The sequence below is a fragment of the Nilaparvata lugens genome, chromosome 13, assembly GCF_014356525.2.
Source record: "Nilaparvata lugens isolate BPH chromosome 13, ASM1435652v1, whole genome shotgun sequence".
NCBI lineage: Eukaryota > Metazoa > Arthropoda > Insecta > Hemiptera > Delphacidae > Nilaparvata > Nilaparvata lugens.
The window spans coordinates 27208028-27230641 of record NC_052516.1 but is presented as its reverse complement, the minus strand read 5'-3'; the positions used below and the strand labels follow the sequence as shown (position 1 = coordinate 27230641).

The following is a 22614-nucleotide window of genomic DNA, read 5'->3' as shown; positions in this document are numbered from 1 at the left end:
CAGTTTTTAATACTAGGTAACTGGATCAGCTCCATGCTAGGGTGATAAATAATTTGATCACAAATCAATATCGTTGATCCCAGTCCCAGTGTGTACGCGCCCCGTAGCGTTGCCTCTGTGACTTTGAAACGCCATATATGCAAGGTATGGTTCGCGGGGTAATATTCACTGCTTTGCAAAAACATCAGGCTTCAGTGGCCCTAGCTTCCTAGATGGAGGAAGCTCCCTATACACAGAAATTCTTCATGAATGAGAGAGTTGCAACGTATCACAAACAATGGAAAGAGCATGTTGAATGAATGTCAGCTGACAGGCTGTGTTGTGCTAAAAGGATGTAACTCCAAAGTTTCTTGTGTATCTTTTCGGATGCAACACGTTGCTTCTGAGAAGATACAAAAGAGCATCTGTTGCTTATGGAAAGATACATTTTCAAAAATGTTAGATGTTTTTGAAAGGGTAGTATTGTATGTCTAGTGGTCCTCCGCCGATAGGCAAAGCTACAGGACCCGGACTGTACACCCCAAACTTGAATGAAGCCTGGAATAACGTTGCAGTAGATACACACCTTAAGGTTCCTTTACACTTACGTACTTAAGGACGTATTTTAGGTCAAGTAAGCGCACAGGAATGTCGCGTTTACACGATGCTAGTGGTAGTGGACGATCTAGTTGACTAGCATCAGCTACTGGCATCATGTAAACACTACTTTAGTGAGATTTACGAATTCAAGTCATCAATATTCGTTTGGTTTGCTATCCTTGTCTGTCATTAGACAGAGCCGATAGCTTTATCATTTTCTAACTCTGAGCCGTTACTAGAAATGTGTGTAGGTTATGTGGAAAAATTAAGTACCAGAATATTCAATCTGAACAGTTAATTTGTTTTATAAAATAATGAAAATATATACAGAGTGATTATAAAAGGACTTTACAACTTTGAAAGAACGAAAATATTTATTGAAATTACTTACAGAATTGAGAAAGGTGTAATTTTGTTACTTTACTTCAAAAGGTGTGGGGTGTTATTTTGGTTGGATGTGACAGCCGTTGGTAATGCGACATACATCCCACCGATAATCGATTTCTTGCCACACTCGTATCAGCATATCAGGCGTAACTTGTGCAACTTTCTCAATTCTGTAAAATTCAATAAATATTTATGAGCTTTCAAAGTTGTAAAGTCCTTTTATAATCACCCTGTATTTTCTTTATGCATATAGTATATTTGAGATAAAAAATACCATTATACAAGTATCATGAACAATTATTAATATTATATAAGGTATATCAGGATGACTTGTATCACAGCTACAGTATCTATATTGATTGAATAAAATTAAGAACTTGATACCATAGAGTATCACAATAACGTAAGTAGATATCCCATGGATAAAGCGTTTATGTCGCAACTTTTACTGTTATCTCAAGTCGATTTCTATCGATTATTGTAGATTTTTACTGTTCTGGCCGGGTGAGAGTGTATGAACGTCACACACCTTTTTGGGAAAGAAATACGTGGACTATCGGCTTGAGATAACAGTAAAAGTTTCGACATAAACGCCCTATACCATGGGATATCTACTTGAGCTATTGTTTCTCTATGGTGATAATATAGTATAACCAGTTGTAAAATACATAAATATGAATTATTTTACTATGGAACTATTTATTTAAATATTGTAAATGTTTTGGTTATACTGGTGTGAATATTAACCAAAAAATGCTACTACTACTGAAGATGATTCCTTATAGTGCAAACTTGAGTTTGGCTTAAATAAATTATGTGGAACTGACAATATCGTTTTCTATTTCATCGTAATATGAATTATTATTAAATATAATTTTGTGTTTTGATTTATTTTATGTATATTGTGTTGATTTGAATAAATTGATTGATTGATTGATAATAATTATGAAATAATCTTCTACTATAGAAGGTGATAAATATAGAAAAGTAACAAGTATGCACTCCTATAAAATCCACTGACTTGAAAACATGAATCTCACTTTAGACTCCCCATAGTCTAACTCTGATCAAAATACGCCACTCATAATACGTGAGTGTGATAATAGACTTCTAGAAAATACAATGTTTGAAGAATAATACTGATTCACACGAAATAGAAATTGTCACAGCTTAGATTGTTGTTTGGCATGATGATTGATTGATTACTCGGTTGTTTCACTATGCGACGCCGCATATTCTGTGTTCACAAGTCCCCTACACACTAGCGAGAAGTCTCTGACGGTCTCCTGCAACTTGTGACGGTTTTTATGTCTGTAACAGGTCAAAAAATTTCAACATGAATTTTTCTCCTTGTACTTATTAATTCGAATAATCAATTTGAAACCTTGTATTTATTTATTAAAATAATGAATTTAATCACTAGAATAACAGTTTAGAATAACTTGAGGTTAATAAATCAAAACTTGACAATGAAGGAGTAAGCAAAATACATCATTGAAATTCATGAACACGTTAGCCATAGTTTAAAATCGTATGCCTAATATTCTTGACTTGTCTTATACTCCATAAATGGAGTTTTTAGGACGTAACTTAATCTTTTAAAAAAAGTTAACGGCACACACTTTCTTATGCAGAACGATCCAATAAATCAAAACTTGACAATGAAGGAGTAAGCAAAATACATCATTGAAATTCATGAACACGTTAGCCATAGTTTAAAATCGTATGCCTAATATTCTTCGTATAATAATTTACCATCGTCTACTCTCAATCATTGTAATGACTGTATATCATTGAATAAATAAATGAATGATAATAGTATCTTACGTTACAAGGACGGGAAAGGCCCTTTTGCAGTCGAGAATGACGTTTCTAGTCGAGGCGTTAGCCGAGACTGGAATTTCATTCGAGCACTGCAAAAGACATTCACGTCCAAGTAACGTACACTATTTTTTGTCATAACAATCTAAAGAAGAATAATTGAAAAATAGAAAACATTAACTGTTTGTGCTAAAGTTACTACATATGCATTCTATAAACATAACCTAGTTTACAAATTCTGAATTAGGAATTTTGCGGAAGTTGACGAAACTTCCACCTGGAGCGCTGAAGGTGGTTTTTTGTAGCAGTTTTGCTGTTCCTATTTCGGAACTAGGAAACATACTCGACTGTGAAGAAAACATAATATGTTTCATTAGAGTAGAGTATGCTGTAATGAGAATCATATGTTTATTTGTTCTGCAAAAGCTGTTTACCGGCTTGATTTCATGCATGGAAAACAGCTGAGATTGAATGACTATGACAAAAATATTTTTCTTTCCTATTTACTTCTAATTTTTATAAGCAATAAATCCAGCATGCAACATTTTGGACTGTATCATATTACCTAACTTCGGGAGCAAAATAGCACAAGGGTTGCCTTATTATTATTTCTCTTCAAATGTTATTTATATCTAGTTTCATTTGTACTAATAAATAAAGGAATCATTTTTAACTCACTTGACTACAGTTTTGGCGAAGTGAGCTTTGACCTGCAGCGAGGGTCGATGGGAGGGGAAATCTGCGCGAGAAAGGTGCGCAGTGAGCCATCTTGACATGTTGTCTGAGTGCTTTTTGTTCAGTTCCAAAAGAATGTCAGACAGTGGCTCGATGTTTACTCTAGATGCTGCACCGCCTGGAATAAAATTACATATTAATTTTCAGTTTTATTATTGCAAATTTTTTATTATAGTATTAAATAATATTATCGTCTGATTAACCAAAATATATATTAATACATTTTGATGAATTGTGTTTAGTTGGATCAAAAAATGAATATGAATGACAACTTCTATGAATTTTTTTATTTCATTTTAACTTCTAGATAATGCAGTTTGTTTTATCAGCAATCAACTCAAATGTTACCTGTTTCTGAGGTAAGTTGATTGAATCGTGGACAAAATGAGGGCAGAGAAACACGAGGCGTTTTTTGAGCCAAGTCGGCACTGCACGACAGAACAGGAAGCTCTCCGATTGGCTGTTAGGGTTGGAGTATCGAGAATCAGCCTATCAAAGAGCTTCCTGTCATGTCATGCCGTGCTGACTCGTCTCAAAAAACGCCTAGTGTGTCCCTTCCCTAACAGAAGGCACATTATTCTATAATTGAACTAGTCAAATTGCTAGATATTTTTTAGTTCATATGTAAATGCATTTTGCCGTCCTTTATGGAAAAAATATTGTAAGCTAAGCCATAGAAAAAGAGTATCCTGCACAACATAAAGATCAAAACATAGTGGAGTGGCGAAGGTAGAATGTGAATTATCAGAAAATGTAGTTGAGAGTGTTTAAATAATGCATGTATCTAAATACCCTAGCTTCATTCTACCTTCTACCCTACCTTCACCGCTCTACTATATGCATTATTTTCAACACTCTCAACTACCTTCTCTGATACACTCTAACCTTCTTCGTCATAGAGAAAAGATAACAGAACGAGATATCCCATGGTATGAGTAGTTTATGTTCCAACTTCCAAGCCCATTTTTAGTTATCTAAAGCCGATTACTGACGACTACAGTTGATTGTTACTGTTTTGGCCGGGTGAGAGTGTAAGAACGGCACAGTAATGATTGAGTGCTTTATTTATGCAGATTACAATATAAAGAGGCTTATATACTTGCAGATTACAATATAAACTGGCTTATACACTTATATATAATAGCTTACAATTCAGTTTGAGATTGAATTTACATAACAGTATAAGAGACTACCAGCGTCACGTAGCTTCACGAAAGATAGCTACTTGGACTATCAGCTTGAATTGACAGTGAAATTTGGAACATAAACTTCCTGCACCATGAGATATCTTCTAAATACCACCATTTCTCTGAAAAACAATTATTTTTCAAGACTTTAATTTCTGATATTAAACTCTCATATTCATAGCATTTTATTGTCATTTTTTGTTTCGATTTCATTATCTCAGTATATTTTGTATTATACACGGTGCCCCACGAAGAGGTTTACACGTTTAATTATTGTCACAGATCCGCCCCAGTTGAAGTGTCATGTGTCACAATCCAGCTCCATGGGGGGGACACGGAAATATTTAGTTATTGATTTTGAATCATAAAACAATAAACTAAGATAATAATCGTTCAACCATGAGTACGATTTCTTCGTATAGAAGGCCTTACCTTGGGTCGGCAAATATTGCAGCCTATTTTGCTCCGTGGAGGGGGGTGAATGTACAGTAAAGAAGGAATTAATAATTAAAATGGTTGGATTAAAGAGAATAGTTGAACAGTTACAGTATTTGAGGTTATAATTTAACAGTATGTAGTTGTAGGTTAGGTTGACTAACTTTCGTTTGGCCGGGGAATTGATATCATTAAGTTCAGATTGTTTAAGTAGAATGACTGGTGTACGGATGAGACAGATTGAAAAAAATAATTTGCTCAATAGAGGGTTTGGCGGTCTACAAAGGTAGCCGAAGTAAGGACGGTGAATTTCTAACTTAACACTGTAGGTGATTATATGGTGAAATGGAATTGAATCCAATTTGATAATAGAATACAGTTCAATTTGAATCTGCTGGGTATGATTAATGCTGTCACTAGGATCAGACAGAGATAGTAATTTAGGAGTTGGACCTTTTCTCCAAATAATGACTAATATACTTAGAATCCAATAATTGTGCTGTAGTTGGGAAAGATATTAGACCGCATAAAACAGCAGACAGAATAGCAAATCCATGCGAACCGGGTCTCTGATAAATACTATGGGTTATATGAAGACAGAATGCTGAACCAAAGTAGTAAATATTTCGAGTACCGAGTTTAATTCTAATGCTGTTTTCACCTCGGTGTGGTAGGCTAGTGGCTGTCGATTTTTTATTTGATTCTGCGGGATATTCCCAATAAAAAGGTTTATTGTTTGATTAAGAAAATCGACCACCATTTACCACCAGAAGAAATAATAGTCTAATAATAGATACTATACTCGATAATGTCTGACTATTGCAAAACAGGATGTGTCCTGCACGATCAATATGTGTCAGTCGAGAAAGAACGAATTTGGAGGTGTAATGAAGTAAACCCAGTTTAATGAAACGGTAATATGGATATATTCTGAAAGATATACTTTTACAGCAAATATTGAATAAATTAATGAACAGATTTTACAAATTATGATTTTTAATCGATACAGAATGAATATTGAATGATAGCTGATTTGAATCTTTAAATTATAAATACTACCCAAGCAGCAAGGAAATGATTTGAAAGTGCTTGAAACTAATTGCCAGTGATTTAAAATTTGTCACCTCTTTTTAGGGCAAGTTAAATCATTTTAAAGTACTTTCAAATTACTTTTAATTCTCCATGAAATGTCATTGAAGACCAATGATTGAAAATGATTTATAAATTACCTCAAATGATTTAGTAAAGTACTTTAAAGTACTTTTCAATCATTTGAAGACCAATGATTGAAAATGATTTATAAATTACTTAGAATGATTTGAATGAAGTACTTTGAAGTACTTTTCAATTACTTGAAGACCAATGATTGAAAATGATTTATAAATTACCTTAAATGATTTAGTAAAGTACTTTAAAGTACTTTTCAATCATTTGAAGACCAATGATTGAACATGATTTATAAATTACTTAGAATGATTTGAATGAAGTACTTTGAAGTACTTTTCAATTACTTGAAGACCAATGATTGGAACTGATTTACGAATAATTTAGAATGATTGGAGTCAACTGATTTGAAGTACTTTGAAGTGATTTGAAAGAGACAATTATAATTACTTTAAAATCATTTACAATAATTTCAAGTCATTGAATTTTTTCTTCTCATTTCTGATTGAAATCCATTGACAATCATTCGGAATCATTTGAATGGAATGATTTGGAATTACTTGAAAATAATTTCCAATGATTTCTAATGAGTAATCCATATTGATAGTGAAAATTGAAAAACTTTGAATAAACTTTCGAGTATCCTCAACAGATCATGAAGTGTGAAGTATATCTCCATAATAATGTAGAAGGATCTTGTGGACCAATGTTTGGAAATGATTTATTGAACATTGAAAATTATTAAAATTAAGTGATTGGGAATACTCTCCTCTCCAATCGTTTGGAAATTGATGACTGCATGAGAATGATTTACAAATCGTTCAGAATTATTTGATTGAAGTAAATTACTTGAAAGTACTTTCCAATCATTCTATAATCGATGATTGAAACTGATTTATGAATGATTGGAGTAAAGTACTTGAAAGTACTTTCCAATCATTCTATAATCGATGATTGAAACTGATTTATGAATCATTTAGAATGATTGAAGTAAAGTACTTGAAAGTACTTTCCAATCATTTTATAATCGGTGATTGAAACTGATTTATGAATCATTTAGAATGATTGAAGTGAAGTACTTGAAAGTACTTTCCAATCATTTTATAATCGGTGATTGAAACTGATTTATGAATCATTTAGAATGATTGAAGTAAAGTACTTGAAAGTACTTTCCAATCATTGTATAATCGATGATTGAAAATGATTTATAAATTACCTTAAATGATTTAGTAAAGTACTTTAAAGTACTTTTCAATCATTTGAAGACCAATGATTGGAACTGATTTATGAATCATTAGAATGATTGAAGTAAAGTACTTGAAAGTACTTTCCAATCATTCTATAATCGATGATTGAAACTGATTTATGAATCATTAGAATGATTGAAGTAAAGTACTTGAAAGTACTTTCCAATCATTGTATAATCGATGATTGAAAATGATTTATGAATCATTTAGAATGATTGAAGTAAAGTACTTGAAAGTACTTTCCAATCATTGTATAATCGATGATTGAAAATGATTTATGAATCATTAGAATGATTGAAGTGAAGTACTTGAAAGTACTTCCAATCATTTTATAATCGGTGATTGAAACTGATTTATGAATCATTTAGAATGATTGAAGTAAAGTACTTGAAAGTACTTCCAATCATTTTATAATCGGTGATTGAAACTGATTTATGAATCATTAGAATGATTGAAGTAAAGTACTTGGAAGTACTTTCCAATCATTCTATAATCGATGATTGAAACTGATTTATGAATCATTAGAATGATTGAAGTAAAGTACTTGGAAGTACTTTCCAATCATTGTATAATCGATGATTGAAACTGATTTATGCACTAATTTACTATAAATGACAGTATTGCTGTTTATTCAACGAATTTTACTAAGTATGAGAATGAAGATTGAATGCAATTTGAAAAACAATAGTATAATATTGCGATGTAACTACATGGATTGGCGGTGTTTCAACAAATAAAATTATTGTCAACTCTCTGAATATAACATAACATCCTTCCCATTAGAACACGATCGGGAGAGAGATATATAGAGAGATATATAGAGATATATAGAGAGATATATAGAGAGAGAGATACATTTTTTAACAAAGTAAATCTGCTTCAAACTTAAAAGGAACTTTTTTCGGGACCAAGTTTCGCATATTTCGTCACATATCTTAAAAATTACTGTAGCTACAGGTCTGGAAACGGTTTTATTGAATTTTTCAGTTCATTTTACATAAAGTACGCTAAATTGTACATCTTAATTAACAGCCAACAAATACCCGTAGGGCTTCGTTTCAGCAGAGGCACAGAAATTCAGACGAAATCTTCCACCCTCTATCACTTGGTAACTAAGCATTTTCGGACCTATGTTAATTATAACTTTTTTCTTTTTTTGATGTGAGGAATCACGCCCTGATTTATGGGCACCTTTTTTCAGAACATTCTGTATACTGATTATATTTTGTCCACTCTCAGGTCAAGATCCCTTTACTCATGAACTCTTTCTGCGAATAACTTTCAAAAGGGAGTGAATAATGTAAGAACTATTGTTTACAGGAAAACTGAGCCCAAAACCGGTCGCCTTCAGTCAACTGAAGGCGGTCACGCACCGCTTGTGCGTGCGTGTGAGGGTCTGTCACCTCCATTTTTCAGTGGCTTGCAAACGATAAATTCCTTCGCTAGATTCCATTTAGAAACCGTACGGATGTGAAGATTTTTATGAAAACATTGATTTCAACAGAATCATCAAAACTAATTCATGTTGCAAGATAAATTTCCAAAATATTCATCAAAAACGCCAGGAAAAAATCATAAAAGTTTCCCACTTAATAGAGCAATATAAATGTTTTCTCAAGAAATATCAATTTTTCACCTCGCAACTTGAATAGAGAATTAACAAACCTTCAAAATGAGATATTGACTGGAACGTTCGGATGAAAATCAACCGAGTTATATGGAATCCCAATTAACATTACGATTATGGAGATAGCAATTCGACATGGTTCCCCTCCTGCAGAGTCTTGAAAATATGTATCAGTAGTTAACGTTATTCTTGACGAGGCAATGAATAGAGTGGCAAATGTGACCCCAAAATGTAATGATTTATGATATACGATAATAATTGAAATAATGGGAAAACATAACTTGGAAGTACTGTGATTGAACCAGGGATAAATATTAAATAAGCCAGTTACACAAACACATCGATTTTTTGCCGTTCTTATAATTCTACCAAATTGAATGGACAACATCATGCCTTTATCAAGTTAGGTTTAATCTAATAGAATTTATGGGGACGGCAAAAAATTGGACGAGTAGAAATCGATGTGTGTGTAATAATCTTCGAACACTGTAAGTCTGTAACTGGAAATAGTAAAATTCAGGACCTGAATGGATGCAGTCTTATGAACGAAATATGTGAGTAATAGTTAATGGAAGTCTTGTAAATAAATGTAATCATCAGTAAAACTAGTAGCTTGCGAAATTTTAAAACTTATAACCTTCTCTAAACTGAGACCCTATCATAATAAACTCGTAAATCAAAATCGAATATAGATATAATACAACCACCTATTAAATACCGAGAGAAACAAAAATGTTTTTCCATCAGGAACCATAAAAATAACTGAAAACCATTACCAGGTAGCGCGCCAAATTCAAAATCCGAGAGATCTGATCAGCTTCCTGTTTAAGTGAATTAACTGATAAACCCTCGTTTATATAAAATACTCATCCACATATTTTATCACACTTCAGGAAATTAATCAATTGACATAAATTTATCTTAAAATTCTTACAATACCCAGATAGCAACGAAAACCTTTTTAAATCATTACCATAGACTTTAAATAAAAACTTCTCACATAAACTTGTGAAAACCTTGTGAAGGGTAAACTGAAGAGGTTTTCGTTATGGGGGATGGGAAATTCACGAATGACGCATCAACACGTCTGAACTTCTAGACTGAAATTTTGCATAAATATTCCTTATTTATCAAGGATGGTTATAGGCACATTTTAAATTCTTCAGGATTTCATTAGGTCAATTTTTAGTTTGACATGTTTCTAATTAGACCCTTGCGGAGCACGGGTTACCTGCTAGTTGTTAATATATTCAAGCAAAGTGAGATAAATTAGATAGATAGATCACAGTTCTTTATCCATGTTACAATATATACTTGCTTATACACTAATTAACATTGAATGGCAGTATTGCTAATCAATAAATTTAATGAATTCTACAAAGTATAAAAAATCAATTGATGAAAATAAAGATAGAATGCAATTTGAATAACAATAATATAATATTGTAATATATCTACATAAATCGGCGGTGTTTCAACAAATAATTGTCGACTCTGAAAAGTGTATAAAAAATAATATCCTTCCCACACGACCAGGATAATTATTGTGAGAGAGAGACAAAATAAGATTGAGGGGACGAAAGAGAGAGGGAAAAATGATAGTGAGAAAGTGAGGTAGGACTTTCTGTCCTATTGTTAGTTGCTCATCCAACTACCCCCGGTAGTGTAACTATAGCTACCAATACATACATGTATTTACAAAGCAAGAACATCGTTCTCAACATTTTCTGAAAGAAGAAAGTTGAAAAGTAGACAATGTTTCTAGTTTATCAATAGCTCAGAACTCAAAAGAATGAGTCAACGGCACTAGCTGGCTCTTTGATGATGACACTCTTGTCTTTGCTTTGCTGGGCAGGCACGGAATTCTATACTACACGTTAACGTAACGTATGGAGTTCCTTGTAGGCTACATCGTAGTAGGACCTGATATAATATAGTATAGAGTTCTTAATAACTGTGTAATGGGAGTTGTGAGTGAACTGTGCACTTATTACTGACTAGCAGGTAACCCTCTAATTGAAAACTTGACAGACTGGAAACTTGACCTACTGAAATCTTGAAGAATTTTAAATAGGCCTTTAACCATCCTCGATTAATTAAGAGTCCAGATGCAAAATTTCAAGTCAATCAGTCCAGTAGTTCAGACATGATGATGTGTCATTCATGAATTTCTCATCCCGCACGTCATAAGCCAATCCTTTCCTTTAAAATCCAATATTAGATCAGTTAATACTAGCAGTAGGATGAGTAAAACTATAATCTTCATAAAAATAATAAATGCTAAGTAGTAGGCCTATAAACTTGAATTAATATGATTAATAACTAATAAGTAGGCCTATAAAAATGAATTAACGTTTGAAGTCTTATGAAAGTATAATCTGTCAAAGTATTTAAAAAAACTTGTTGCAAATATAATGTGAAAGCAACAAAATTTTATAGAACACACTAGACTACAGTTTTGTTGCAGGAATGATAGGTAGTTTTTGAAATATCTGTTGATGAAAGGCTATAAGTTATTCATTACTCTCTTCCTATCCTAATAATATATAGTATATAAATTATGATTATAGTAAGTTTACAGCAAAATTATAAAAATAAAAGTTTGAGATCTTCATTCTCTTTGGTAGCCTATCATGCAAATCATGATAATTTATCTCTTTTAATGTCTTTAATTATGGAGAGACTTTTTCAGATAAGCTACAATAATGCGGACTAGATACTTGAACGATTGTCATTACTATACCCATCCTCAATGAGCCCAATATGAGATCATTATTAATACATCAATTGATTAATTGATTTGCTAGAAGCTAACATGACTTGAAGGTTTAAAAAATATCTGAAAACGGTCCTTAAACTCTCTTGAAGTTAAAGTAATTATTATCTTCACCAGACTTCACAGAGAGCACCTAGGACCTAAGAAAGCTGTGATGTTTTTCGTTTGTAATGTGATTATAGGAATAAGAAATCCTTCTTAGTTTTATCGCAATCAATAGGGTAGTTTTTCATAAATTGTGATTAGTGAGTCGGTTCAGAATTCCTCAATAATGAACTTGAGCTATAGATTTATCACATATGGTACTGAACCGATCGCATACAATTAACCCAGTAGATCTATATATTAATGAATCTAGTTTAAATTAATTTTCACTTGGATTGAAAATTGGCAACTTTTGCAGGTTATATAAATATTATTATCAAAGAACACTGAAATACCAATGGTAACATCAGATCAAGCTTAATTCGATAACCGGTAACCAAGATATATAGACTATCAAAGAAGATTAATAACTTTTACTACATTCATGATAAAATTGAGACTACGGTATTTCGAATAAGAATGTATAAAATTCCTCCAATATTTTAGATAAAATTTATCTCAAAATTGGAAAATGTCTCCATTTTAATTCACAATATTAATAGACTTAGCGCCAATCCCAACCAAAGCCCTGCGTAAAGAAATATTCAGACAGTCCTTTATTACCTCTACCGAATTGAAACTATAATAATCATCCATTAATCAAATACATTCTTTCAACAAAAGTTACCTTGACTTGACCAGTGATTGGTGAGTTGCATACCCTAATGCTACACTTCGGATTTGTTAAAAGTTCTTTGGAAGATTTGAACTACAAACTTCCAGAATATCAATTTACAAAGGTTCAGATTGAGAATATTATTCAAAATTGGTTTCCATGATCGGGGATTGGCATGGATTCGAGGAATCAAATTGAATTGTATGGAATAAACTGAGGAATCAATTCGAAGAAAGTTGCGTGAACAATAAGAACAGCAAATGATAACAAAAGCCATACTCCCAGTCAATTCAATCATTGCAATTACATATTTGAGAATCGTAATTCTAGACTAATCTGTGGTTCTTAAAGGCTGGGAATGAGCTTGTACAATTATTATTGAAATCCCACACAAGACAATATGGTTTGTTCATTAAGCAACATGGAGGAGGAAGTAGATATAGGTCACTTCATTTCAGGTGCTTAATTCTTAGCAAATACAGGCGAAATTGTTTTGACAAGATATGTATTTTGCGGCCGGAGTTAAAAATCCTTTCAAATTGGGATGAATGACATTAGGCCTATACTCGTACCAGAGAAAACTCCTATAATTGTATTCTGTGCTCGTACGTAGTACGAGTTGATGTTGGTGTTACATGGAAATAACAAAATTCATCTTTTAAATACAAGAATTGCCTTCGGTCTTCTCTCTTTTCGAAGTTGATCGATATTATTTATTTATTTTGAGATCTCACAACATCAATTTTGAGATCTTTAGGTTATATTTCCCAAGTCTTTTTTAGTATCAGTATTCTGTACTTTCTTTGATATCGTAGCAAGAGACATAAGTATTATACTTTCCATTACAACTAATATACATGTGGGAAACTGATCATAATATTCGAGAATACTTTGCATCATGTAGGTTTCTCTTTTTATTCTCAGATTGTAGACATCGAAGGCTCGATATTCTTAAGAATACAGAACGATTTTCAATATTAAAGCATGGAACAAAGTTTTTTCTCAGGAATACTTCATTCATAATCGGTCCGATTATTCAATTATGCATAAAATATAATTTGTTTGATTTGAATTTCCAACTTTGTCTTGAAGTTGAATGAGCTTAGAGTTGATAGTTCAAGTAATCTCTGGTTTTCTACTTCATCAGTAAATGCACAAAACGCTACTTTTTTGGCTTATCTTTGTAATCAATCTTGATTACCAGCTTTAAATTTAAAAATATTTTTATATTTAATATTGTGCTCATATGATCGATTTTTTGTCTTGTGATTTAGATACTGTAGCCGATTGAGCTATAGACAAACTGTAAAGCTCATCTTATTAGTGAATAAAGGATATATGTAATAGTGCAATATATTATAATAGAACATGAAAAGGATCTTGACTCTTGAACTTTGAAATAATTAACACAGATCACCAGACTACATTGCCCTCGCTTTTTTCTTTTTGGTCGTCAGGGTTTATCACCCTGCACAGCTCTCACCCCCCTTTCCATACCTTCCAACACCTCTACATCAACCATTCTTTCCTTATGATTTCGACTGCATGCTTTGCCCACAATATCAGTACCGTTCGGTTCTCTCCTTTTGTAATGGCAGGCCATTGTCCACTGTCCACTCCCTGTTCAACAACCACTCCTTCTCTGTCTAACATCACTCACTCTCTCACATTCTTCCTCCCTTCTTTTCACTACACGTTGTCGAAATCGAAGCGTTTTGCCGCGTTTTTGGATTTTGGTCTTCTCATCTACTCTAGTCTCTGTAAGTGTTTCAGTCGAAAAGGATGCAACAACATGCACCACATTTCGCATGTAAGTCAAAAGTTCCAGAATATCAATTTACAAAGGTTCAGATTGAGAATATTATTCAAAATTGGTTTCCATGATCGGGGATTGGCATGGATTCGAGGAATCAAATTGAATTGTATGGAATAAACTGAGGAATCAATTCGAAGAAAGTTGCGTGAACAATAAGAACAGCAAATGATAACAAAAGCCATACTCCCAGTCAATTCAATCATTGCAATTACATATTTGAGAATCGTAATTCTAGACTAATCTGTGGTTCTTAAAGGCTGGGAATGAGCTTGTACAATTATTATTGAAATCCCACACAAGACAATATGGTTTGTTCATTAAGCAACATGGAGGAGGAAGTAGATATAGGTCACTTCATTTCAGGTGCTTAATTCTTAGCAAATACAGGCGAAATTGTTTTGACAAGATATGTCTTTTGCGGCCGGAGTTAAAAATCCTTTCAAATTGGGATGAATGACATTAGGCCTATACTCGTACCAGAGAAAACTCCTATAATTGTATTCTGTGCTCGTACGTAGTACGAGTTGATGTTGGTGTTACATGGAAATAACAAAATTCATCTTTTAAATACAAGAATTGCCTTCGGTCTTCTCTCTTTTCGAAGTTGATCGATATTATTTATTTATTTTGAGATCTCACAACATCAATTTTGAGATCTTTAGGTTATATTTCCCAAGTCTTTTTTAGTATCAGTATTCTGTACTTTCTTTGATATCGTAGCAAGAGACATAAGTATTATACTTTCCATTACAACTAATATACATGTGGGAAACTGATCATAATATTCGAGAATACTTTGCATCATGTAGGTTTCTCTTTTTATTCTCAGATTGTAGACATCGAAGGCTCGATATTCTTAAGAATACAGAACGATTTTCAATATTAAAGCATGGAACAAAGTTTTTTCTCAGGAATACTTCATTCATAATCGGTCCGATTATTCAATTATGCATAAAATATAATTTGTTTGATTTGAATTTCCAACTTTGTCTTGAAGTTGAATGAGCTTAGAGTTGATAGTTCAAGTAATCTCTGGTTTTCTACTTCATCAGTAAATGCACAAAACGCTACTTTTTTGGCTTATCTTTGTAATCAATCTTGATTACCAGCTTTAAATTTAAAAATATTTTTATATTTAATATTGTGCTCATATGATCGATTTTTTGTCTTGTGATTTAGATACTGTAGCCGATTGAGCTATAGACAAACTGTAAAGCTCATCTTATTAGTGAATAAAGGATATATGTAATAGTGCAATATATTATAATAGAACATGAAAAGGATCTTGACTCTTGAACTTTGAAATAATTAACACAGATCACCAGACTACATTGCCCTCGCTTTTTTCTTTTTGGTCGTCAGGGTTTATCACCCTGCACAGCTCTCACCCCCCTTTCCATACCTTCCAACACCTCTACATCAACCATTCTTTCCTTATGATTTCGACTGCATGCTTTGCCCACAATATCAGTACCGTTCGGTTCTCTCCTTTTGTAATGGCAGGCCATTGTCCACTGTCCACTCCCTGTTCAACAACCACTCCTTCTCTGTCTAACATCACTCACTCTCTCACATTCTTCCTCCCTTCTTTTCACTACACGTTGTCGAAATCGAAGCGTTTTGCCGCGTTTTTGGATTTTGGTCTTCTCATCTACTCTAGTCTCTGTAAGTGTTTCAGTCGAAAAGGATGCAACAACATGCACCACATTTCGCATGTAAGTGAAAAGTTCCAGTTCTCTTTACAGTGCTTCAGTCGTTTATTAGTTTTAAAATAACGTGAATATTTGATCTTCTATCAAAAAATGTAAGTACATAATATTACTCTAGAACTCTAGGTACAGTTTCGAATACGATAATATATTCATGCTTATGCTACTATATACTGACAGTTCTGAATATGGATGTGCAAGAGGATGTGTTCCAATTATGTATTAATATCTTATAAATAAATTTCAGCCCAATGACATGATTTTACAATTATGAATATAACAGCAAATTCAATTTAATTATTACCTTACGGTATGTAGTTTCGACTATGGAAAAAAGAAATAATTTAGCTATTTCAGAAATATTCAACCTCAAATTTTATTGAAATGAAAAAGTTTATATTTATTTATTTACATTTAACAATTATCAATATATTAACTCAATTCATTTCAAATTATACTTAGCATCTGTTATATTGTTCACTTATTAAGGTTCTACTTCATTATTATGTTTTTGGGCCTATTGGACCTAAGATATGCAATATATTGATAGGCTCAATATTATAAATCGAATAAGTTGTTAACATCCATGATGACAACAAAAAATATTCCTGACCATATGAAAGTGGAAAATTCAAACTGATTTTATAACGTGTAATTTGTGATTAATATGATTTATGCTACCACTGTACATGTTTTCCATATCTATTTCTGAATCATGATATCCTGTTATCCTCATAAAGGACGAAGGAAAGAGTCAATTTTATTGACAACCGAATAACTTTGATCTGTAGAATGGTCTCAAAGATATGCTGATTTCAAATTTTGAAGTAATTTAGTCAAAGAGTTCGGTACAGTAGCTGTTATCACGAGTAACATATCGTGCTAACGCTAAAATCCTAGAGTCCAAATTAAGAACTCGCTACACTTGTTCAATGAATAAGGTAGAAAATAATCGAGATAAAACCTTTCTAACAACAATCCAGCATACATATTTATATATCGTACCTCTTCTCACATGTGAAAAGCTACAAAACGTTGAGGTACCGACGCTTCTTATTCAACTGTTTATTATCATTGACTGAATTCAATATGCATAAGTAGAGGATGGAGTAGATGTAACAACAATAAGCCTACAAAAAGTAGATGAATAATATTTCTACCTGCAATATTGATACCTGTAAATTTGTTCTATTGTTGTCAAATTTTCATTTGCAGGGAAATGTTTGCGATTGGCAATGTATGGAGAATGATTATAATGATGCTACAGAGTAATACGGTATCGAAAAAAGAGATGAGCAAAAAAGTGGAAGCATACATTAATTATTCATAATGCATATCTCAGCAACAACAAAAAATTTAATTGCTAGAAGAAAACTCAGGACACATTGGATCAAATGTGAATAAAACTTTCAAAGGTAAGATACACCTTATAATTAGGTAAGATAATTGTAATTACCTACCATCTCATCATTTTGCGCAAATACTTTTAAATTAAATTTCACACTCCTCAACTCACTCACTCAGTGGCAAGTAATGCTGTTGTAGAAACACCATCTACTTGGCGTTATACATTATATTATTTCAGAATCATCACAATAATAACTTTAATCCACAATGACAACCGAATTCCTTTTACGGAAGTTCTGTTATCAAGTCAGTATCAATACGGCATTAGATTTTCTTAAAATAGTTTAATCATTAGAACTCATAAACTAGAAGTTCAAGTAGTAAATCATAGTGAATTATTAATTATATTATTAATACAGTACTAAAGTGATGAATTCTTTTCAACTTATACAGTATTTTTTACTGTCGGTACTCTTATCTGTACCGGTATTACATTTTTCCAAAGAAAGAGCTTCAATACATATTTTTCTTGAAAAAATTACATTAAGGAAATTAATTTATCAGTGTTCATTTCATTTTTTTCTTCTCTGACTCCTTTTTTGACTCGCGCTTGGCGCTCGGTAACCTCCTGTGTGGTGTGATGTACGTGTAGCTCGCTCCAGTTGGAGGGGCTGCCAGAACAGTTTATGAAGAGAGGCTGCATACTTTCTAATTTCTCTGTATCCTCCGCTCATACATAAATTATTTTCCTCCATTATTTTTACCTTTTCTCTATTTAAATTTTTATTGAATCTTCATTCCAATTTTTCTTTTCCAATTTCAATTTTTCTGCATACCCCACTTCCACACTGGTAAAGAATTCTTTATAATTATTTTTATTCCAGTTTTACTCTTTTTCTTCCATTTCTAATGAAAAGTCCTGTTATTACATTCAGTTTGAATTCAGCTTCCATAAAAGTAGCCCAATTAACACTTACTGTAACTATATTTTCATAAATTAATACTTGACATTATTTCATTTTATTAAAACGTTGTAATCCATTATAAATATACCCTTGAACATTTCTTAGCTTCAACTTATTTAATAACAATTCTTTTGTAATAAGATATCAATAATTAGTTCATGAAAGATGTGCTATTTTCCATATTGCTTGTCTGGGGTTTTTCTCACTCATTCCATTAATATTTGTATATATATCTGTAAGTATCTGTATTATGATTCTTTCCAATCCTAAAATCTAATCTCATCCTTCCAGGTGTCTGCCAAAGAAATTTCTAAAAGATGGTCAATGAGTCTGTCATTGGAGAAGAAGTCAACGATTGGCTCCTGCAACCGAAATTTAGAAGAGCGCGCAGGTGAAAAAAGTCTTAATATGGTTAATTATGATTTAATTGTATCTTAAATGAGAATGGAATATAGTTTACCAAGCAATAGTCAAGTGAATTGCCTCTAAATTCGGGGTTGCGTTCTGTAATGACTCATGGATGTTTTACATCCGTTAATTGCACATACCATTATGTAATTTATCACATTACATATAGGCTATAGCCTACATAATATGCCCTGTAATATATTATATTACCGATACTCAATATATTTTTCAACGAATAAACTAATACTTGTCGTGTTAATAAAGAGAAACAAATAAATAGATAGTCAATAATAGTTAATATCAGGTCGAATTCACCGAGATAACTTTTATTCAAGCTTTAAAGCCTCTACTATTATATACTATATACCTCGGGAGTTGCCTACCTTATTTGCAAAATATACTTATTTTGATGTGTAAAATAATCATTCAAGTATTCGTATTTTACTATTTTGGATACGGTATATTTTTCCTTTTTCTATTTGTTTATTCAAATTTATATTGCATCTTTGTATCTTGTGAAGCAATAAAAATGTATTATTACTATTAAAGAGGGCAATGAAGAACAATTTTGTGTAATAGATAAAATGAAAGTTCATATATTGCATAGTTATTGATATACTTCAATCGACACATAAGGCTATAACAATTAACAGTAGGCTATACTAAAATCATAATTTCTCAAGATTGGACTTAGTCAACGAAATATTATTTGGTCATAATTTTATAGAACAAATGCCAATTTTTACATGAAAAATGCCCATTCAAATTGACGAATCGGATATTTCTAATGATTTGATATTCTATTCTTTTGTTCTATTGATTTGAAATACAGAGTCGTCATTAAAATATTCTAGTGGTATTTATCTAGAGGTCAAAAATTACATTTTTAGGAGAGCAACTGAAATAATTCAATACGACGAGCTCTTATGACAATAACTTTGTATTTCTAACAGATAAGTAAAGTAAACATATTATTTCCAAATTTAGACGACATTCTTCATAATAATTATTATTGATTGATTGATTGATAATGCACATAACTAAGTTTCTCAAGCTTCCAATTTTGTTATCTGTTGAACTTGATCTGCTGTAGGCCTACATGCAAATGCTTCCGTTTTTTACTAATTTTTGTACCTGAAGTTATACAGTGAAGATGAAATTAAAATTAAGTTGATTTAATTTTTGTTCACAGACATGGAGAAAAGGAGAAACATCTCGCTGTATGCTGAAGTCGATGAAGACGAGACAGTAGAGGATTTTGGAGCTTCAGCCATGAAGTGCAAGCACAGTGTCTAAACACTTTTTGAGCCTGATTATAATATTATATTGAGAAAATTTAATTCCAATCCAGTAATATACTATATAAGATGTGAATGCGTTCAAGTAAAGGATTTATTAATTAATTTTGAAGTCATGTAATTTTTCACATCCAGCTGAATATCCTTTTTATTCTAGAAAGTAGATTATAATTTTTGTCACATAAAATTGAAGATATATTTTCCATCACATAATATTTAAAGTGGATTATCATAGCTTTTGATGACTTGGGTGATCATGAAATTGGTTTATCCTGCAGTTATGCAGATTGATCTTAATCAGACTGATATGGTAGTTATTTTATAATGCTTGGAAACGACTTTCAAATAATATGGTACCGGTACTGATATATGGAATGAACAATACGGTACTGACTCTAAAGGACTTATTCCAACAATTGACTGTGCTTTTCAAATGGTTTTCAACTGGTTTACACATGAAATGTTGCCCACTTAAAGCATTGTAAATCATTGTACAATCATTTAAAAGTAATTTAAAAGTGATTTAAATCTACTTTGAAATGCTTTAAAGTGATTTAAAATACAGAGTCGTCATTAAAATATTCTAGTGGTATTTATCTAGAGGTCAAAAATTACATTTTTAGGAGAGCAACTGAAATAATTCAATACGACGAGCTCTTATGACAATAACTTTGTATTTCTAACAGATAAGTAAAGTAAACATATTATTTCCAAATTTAGACGACATTCTTCATAATAATTATTATTGATTGATTGATTGATAATGCACATAACTAAGTTTCTCAAGCTTCCAATTTTGTTATCTGTTGAACTTGATCTGCTGTAGGCCTACATGCAAATGCTTCCGTTTTTTACTAATTTTTGTACCTGAAGTTATACAGTGAAGATGAAATTAAAATTAAGTTGATTTAATTTTTGTTCACAGACATGGAGAAAAGGAGAAACATCTCGCTGTATGCTGAAGTCGATGAAGACGAGACAGTAGAGGATTTTGGAGCTTCAGCCATGAAGTGCAAGCACAGTGTCTAAACACTTTTTGAGCCTGATTATAATATTATATTGAGAAAATTTAATTCCAATCCAGTAATATACTATATAAGATGTGAATGCGTTCAAGTAAAGGATTTATTAATTAATTTTGAAGTCATGTAATTTTTCACATCCAGCTGAATATCCTTTTTATTCTAGAAAGTAGATTATAATTTTTGTCACATAAAATTGAAGATATATTTTCCATCACATAATATTTAAAGTGGATTATCATAGCTTTTGATGACTTGGGTGATCATGAAATTGGTTTATCCTGCAGTTATGCAGATTGATCTTAATCAGACTGATATGGTAGTTATTTTATAATGCTTGGAAACGACTTTCAAATAATATGGTACCGGTACTGATATATGGAATGAACAATACGGTACTGACTCTAAAGGACTTATTCCAACAATTGACTGTGCTTTTCAAATGGTTTTCAACTGGTTTACACATGAAATGTTGCCCACTTAAAGCATTGTAATTCATTAGAAATGAATTCGAATGTGATTTTATTATACCATGAAATGCTATTTAGAGTGATTTTAGAGTAGCCTACATTTTGAAAGATTCTTGAGAACGTTTTCAATAATATAAGTGATACAAAATTATTTTCAAGTAGTTGAAAAATCCAAATTTTGCCCATTCACAGAACTTTTGATCATTGTAAAGTAATTCAAACAGGATTTGGAAGTATGTGTATTCTACTTTGAAATGCTTTGAAGAGATTTGAAAAGTACATAAGTCAATGATTTTGAATGATTCTTAAGAACTTATTCAATCATTTGAAAGTGATTTCAAATGATTTTCAAGTCATTTAAAAGTGATTTGAATCTACTTTGAAATGCTTTAAAGTGATTTAAAAAGTACATGGATCGATGATTCCAAATGATTCTAAAGAACTTATTCAATCATTTGAAAGTAATTTATAAATCACAATTTTGCCCACTTAAAGCATTGTAAATCATTGTACAATCATTTAAAAGTAATTTAAAAGTGATTTAAATCTACTTTGAAATGCTTTAAAGTGATTTAAAAAGTACATGGATCGATGATTCCAAATGATTCTAAAGAACTTATTCAATCATTTGAAAGTAGTTTATAAATCACAATTTTGCCCACTTAAAGCATTGTAAATCATTGTACAATCATTTAAAAGTAATTTAAAAGTGATTTAAATCTACTTTGAAATGCTTTGAAGTGATTTGAAAAGTACATAAATCGATGATTCTAAATGATTGTAACAATAACGAACATAATAATAATTAAATATTTCTTTTTTTTATTTATGGTTTTTTATATGTTAGAATATCGACCCTCA

At 31.8% G+C, this 22614-nt stretch overlaps 1 protein-coding gene across 1 annotated transcript in view; it reads right to left on the bottom strand.

Annotated features, from left to right (window-relative positions):
* Positions 1–2109: 2109 nt before the first annotated feature.
* The window catches only part of LOC111050262 (importin-13), a 46446-nt gene continuing 25941 nt past the window's right edge, over positions 2110–22614 (bottom strand). Inside the window, exons 16-17 of the mRNA XM_039440206.1 lie at positions 3466–3640; positions 2110–2277 (exon numbers count right to left, since the gene is read on the bottom strand). Coding sequence (XP_039296140.1) covers positions 2169–2277; positions 3466–3640 — 284 coding nt within the window. The 3' untranslated portion in view covers positions 2110–2168. The remainder of the gene's footprint in view (positions 2278–3465; positions 3641–22614) is intronic.